This window comes from Oncorhynchus mykiss, chromosome 16, assembly GCF_013265735.2.
Source record: "Oncorhynchus mykiss isolate Arlee chromosome 16, USDA_OmykA_1.1, whole genome shotgun sequence".
Taxonomy (NCBI): Eukaryota; Metazoa; Chordata; class Actinopteri; order Salmoniformes; family Salmonidae; genus Oncorhynchus; species Oncorhynchus mykiss.
Window position 1 is genome coordinate 77492221 of NC_048580.1, and position 5261 is coordinate 77497481.

The 5261-nt window shown below is 42.2% G+C and overlaps 1 protein-coding gene across 3 annotated transcripts in view; it reads right to left on the reverse strand.

Moving 5' to 3' along the window:
* Positions 1-1639: 1639 nt before the first annotated feature.
* Positions 1640-5261, reverse strand: part of ikbkg (inhibitor of nuclear factor kappa B kinase regulatory subunit gamma) — an 88799-nt gene continuing 85177 nt past the window's right edge. For 2 of the 3 annotated variants that reach the window (XM_036947839.1, XM_036947837.1), the window contains exon 14: positions 1640-2024. In XM_036947839.1, coding sequence (XP_036803734.1) covers positions 1864-2024 — 161 coding nt within the window. In that variant the 3' untranslated portion in view covers positions 1640-1863. The remainder of the gene's footprint in view (positions 2025-5261) is intronic. The other variant, XM_036947838.1, reaches the window with a different exon arrangement.

The window sequence follows — 5261 nt, forward strand, 5'->3', positions numbered from 1 at the left end:
ACATTTAGATTACCGACGCTCACAACTTTCCATCGTGCCACAACATTTTGATGGATGCAATGAGTCCATATAAACAAACATGATAATATTTAATTCTGACCAGCAGATGTCACTGTGTTCAAACCTCCAGAGTAATGAGCCGTTTTTGAGTTGGTGAAACCTCCAAAGGTTCAGAAAGCCTGGGTTTTCCATCACTGGCGTCAGGAACATCCTTTCACATTGTTTAATCAACCACCTCACTTTTTCTTCGATTTTATTTGTATATTTTGGATTAAACCACATACTAAATACAGCAAAACAATGTTATATCTTTCTGTGGAAATGAGGATTTGACCTCCCATTTGTGAGTCAGAGTGGTCTCATCCCAGTGCCCCCCATCATGCACTCAGCTCAGGTAAAGCAGGGAACTGAAAAACTATTTGGGAGCCAAAACATATTCATTAAAACCTTCCGAAGCTTTGTGATATGTCAATATTTATATATTTATTACGTCTCTAATACAACAATTTAAAACACTCTGTACTCGAAAGACCTAGAATTACAGACAATACTCACAAATGGCCATGGTGAATTATCATGCTCTTACATACTGACAGACACCACAGGGCGGTATTCAATTTGTTGCAAAACGTTTCCTAACTTAAAGCAAACAGAACAAAACAGGGCAGGACCTACCTGAATTTGTCCAATAGAAACTTATTTTGCTCTGTTTGCTTCAGTTTGGTTCTTAAACAGTTTCCGTAATGAATACACCCTGGTACACAGGGTCAGGGGTCAGAAGACTCATTTACACTTTCAGCCTGAGAGGGATAGCAGGAAGGAGGGAGAGAGAGATTGATATGGAGAGAAAGAAAGAGAGATATGGAGAGAGAAAGATTGAGCGGCAGGTAGTCTAGTGGCTAGAGCGTTGGACTTGTAACTGAAAGGTTGCTAGATCAAATCCCCGAGCTGCCAAGGTAACAATCTGTCGTTCTGCCCCTGAACAAGGCAGTTAACCCACTGTTCCTAGGCCTTCATTGTACATAAGAATTTGTTCTTAACTGACTTGTCTAGTTAAATAAATAAAATATGTAAAGATTGATATGGAGAGGGATAGAGAGAAAAAGAGGGGATATGGAGGGAGGTGTGGGGGAGGACTGTATATGGTGGACAGGGATAGAGAGAAAAAGAGGGGATATGGAGGGAGGTGTGAGGGAGGACTGTATATGGTGGACAGGGATAGAGAAAAAGAGGGGATATGGAGGGAGGTGGGGGGGAGGACTGTATATGGTGGACAGGGAGAGAGAAAAAGAGGGGATATGGAGGGAGGTGTGGGGGAGGACTGTATATGGTGGACAGGGAGAGAGAAAAAGAGGGGATATGGAGGGAGGTGTGGGGGAGGACTGTATATGGTGGACAGAGAGAGAGAAAAAGAGGGGATATGGAGGGAGGTGTGGGGGAGGACTGTATATGGTGGACAGGGATAGAGAGAAAAAGAGGGGATATGGAGGGAGGTGTGAGGGAGGACTGTATATGGTGGACAGGGATAGAGAAAAAGAGGGGATATGGAGGGAGGTGGGGGGGTGGACTGTATATGGTGGACAGGGAGAGAGAAAAAGAGGGGATATGGAGGGAGGTGTGGGGGAGGACTGTATATGGTGGACAGGGAGAGAGAAAAAGAGGGGATATGGAGGGAGGTGTGGGGGAGGACTGTATATGGTGGACAGGGAGAGAGAGAGAAAAAGAGGGGATATGGAGGGAGGTGTGGGGGAGGACTGTATATGGTGGACAGGGATGGGAAGGAAAGGTCTATGACAATGATGTCATCATGCTGATGAGCTATTGTTGTTTCAGCCCCCTCAAACATCTGTCTAAGTGTGTGTGTTACTGGATACAGTCCATGACATGTATCTGCAGTGTGTCCATGTCGGGGGCTTGGTACTGGCACTTTGGACAGCGGTAGTCAGGAAGCTCTTCAGCCCCGCCTCCAGCCACTCCCTCTGCAGCCAATCCCACACTGCGGGCGGTGGAGTTAAAGGCACTCCCTGCGGATGAGAGACAGAAATTACTACATTTACTCCAAATTGTATCTTTTTAAAGGAAAAAGTACTCAAAGGAGCAACATAGAGAGAGGAGAGAGAGAGAGCTAGCTGGCCCTAAACAGAATACCTGACCACTGTTACCCAAACTTTAGGAAAGCTTTGACTATGTACAGACTCAGTGAGCATAGCCTTGCTATTGAGAAAGGCCGCCGTAAGCAGACCTGGCTCTCAAAAGACACACAATGTTAACATATGTTTCCCATGCCCATAAATCCCTTTGAAGTGAATTGAGAAGAGAATATCCAAGGCCTGAGGTCATCTGCCTTTGGCCTAAAGAGCAGGAACCTGGACTTCATCAAAGAAATCGGAAATACAGACATTGTCATCCTACAACAAACATGATATAAAGGAGATGGACTGGTTGGCACTGGTTGCCCTCTAGGTTTCAGAGAGCTGGTAGACCCATCTACAAAACTACCAGGTGTGAAACAGGGAAGAGACTCAGGGGATATGCTAATTTGGTATAGAGCAGACCTGACCCACTCTATTCAATTTGTCAAAACAGGAACATTTTACATTTGGGTAGAAATTCAAAAGGAAATGATATTAACAGAGAAAAATGTCCTCCTGTGTGCTACCTACAGTGGGGAGAACAAGTATTGGATAACCTGCAAAATCGTCAGTGTTTCCTACTTACAAAGCATGTAGAGGGCTAATTTTTATCATAGGTACACTTCAACTGTGAGAGACGGAATTTAAAACAAAAATCCAGAAAATCACATTGTATGATTGTTGTTAAGTAATTAATTTGCATTTTATTGCATGACAAGTATTTGATACATCAGAAAAGCAGAACTTAATATTTGGTACAGAAACCTTTGTTTGCAATTACAGAGATCATACGTTTCCTGTAGTTCTTGACCAGGTTTGCACACACTGCAGCAGGGATTTTGGCCCACTCCTCCATTCAGACCTTCTCCAGATCCTTCAGGTTTCGGGGCTGTCGCTGGGCAATACAGACCTCTACGTGCTTTGTAAGTAGGAAAACCTGCAAAATCGGCAGTGTATCAAATACTTGTTCTCCCAACTGTATATCCCCCCAATAGAATTCCCATACTTTAACGATGACAGCTTCTCCATCCTAGAGGGGGAGATCAACCATTTCCAGGCCCAGGGACATGTACTGGTCTGTGGCAACCTAAATGCCAGAACCTGACACCTTCAGCACACAGGGGGACAAAGACCTGCCTGGAGGTGATAGCATTCCCTCCGCCATCTGCCCCCCTAGGCACAACTATGACAACATAACCAACAAAAACGGGGCACAACTCCTGCAGCTCTGTCACACGCTGGGTATGTACATAGTCAATGGTAGGCTTTGAGGAGACTTCTATGGTAGGTACACCTATAGCTCATCTCTTGGCAGTAGTACTGTAGACTACTTTATCACTGACCTCAACCCAGAGACTCTCAGAGCGTTCACAGTCAGCCCACTGACACCCCTGTCAGACCACAGCAAAAGTACAGTCTACTTGAACAGAGCAATACTCAAATCATGAGGCATCAAAGCCAAAGGAACTGAGTATCATTAAGAAATGCTATAGATGGAAGGAAAGTAGTGTAGAAATCTACCAAAAACAATTAGACAACAACAGATTCAATCCCTTCTAGACAACTTCCTGGACAAAATGTTCCACTGTAATAGTGAAGGTGTAAACTTGGCAGTAGAAAACTTAAACAGTATATTTGACCTCTCAGCTTCCCTATCTAATCTAAAAATCTCAAATAGAAAACCGAATAAAATCAACAACAATGACAAATGGTTTGATGAAGAATGCAAAAATCTAAGAAAGAAATTGAGAAACCTGTCTAACCAAAAACATAGAGACCCGTGAAAACCGGAGTCTTCGCCTTCACTATGGTGAATCACTGAAACAATACAGAAATACACTACGGAAAAAGAAGGAACAGCACATCAGAAATCAGCTCAATGTAACTGAAGAATCCATGGAATCTAACCACTTCTGGGAAAATTGGAAAACACTAAACAAACAACAACATGAAGAGGTATCTATCCAAAATGGAGATGTATGGGTAAACCACTTCTCCAATCTTTTTGGCTCTATAACAAAGAATAAAGAGCAAAAACATATACATGATCAAATACAAATCTTAGAATCAACTATTAAAGACGACCAGAACCCACTGGGTTCTCCAATTACATTGAATGAGCTACAGGACAAAATAAAAACCCTCCAACCCAAAAAGGCCTGTGGTGTTGATGGTATCCTTAATGAAATGATAAAATATACAGACAACAAATTCCAATTGGCTATACTTAAACTCTTTAACATCATTCTTAGCTCTGGTATCTTCCCCAATATTTGGATCCAAGGACTGATCACCCCAATCCACAAAAGTGGAGACAAATTTGACCCCAATAACTACCGTGGGGTAGTTAGAAGAAAAAAAAAATCTAATTTTAATAAACTCCCATACAAGACTTGTGACCTGTTGCCACAAGACAAGGGCAACCAGTGAAGAACAAACACCATTGTAAATTCAACCCATATTTATGTTTATTTATTTTCCCTTTTGTACTTTAACTATTTGCACATTGTTACAACACTGTATATATATATAATATGACATTTGAAATGTCTTTATTATTTTGGAACTTTTGTGAGTGTAGTGTTTACTGTTAATTTTTTATTGTTTAATTAACATGTGTTTAATATCTAGTTCACTTGCTTTGGCAATGTAGTCATGTGTTTCCCATGCCAATAAAGCCCTTAAATAGAAATTGAGGGAGAGAGATTCCCAAAGACTGGAGCGTCGGCCTTCTGGCCCGCTCCACCTTCACTCCAGTAGACCTCCCTTCACCAGCTCAGGACATGTCCGCCCCAGCATGGATTTGTAGTCTACTTGTGTGCTGCTGTAGCTTCTGTCCTGGAGTTCACTAAATATTTTCATAAAGAAACTGATAAAACACACAGCTGCTAAATCAAGGTGACTTACAAAGATGAGAAGGAACCGAGAGCAAGAGAGGGAATGTGGTGTTGTAGTGTCCACAACTCAAAAATCATTATGGAATATGAAAACACACGTATCCTGAAAGAGAGAGAGAGTGTGGTGATGTAGTGTCCACAACTCAAAAATCATTATGGAATCTGAAAACACACGTATCCTGAAAGAGAGAGAGAGTGTGGTGATGTAGTGTCCACTACTAAAGAATCATTA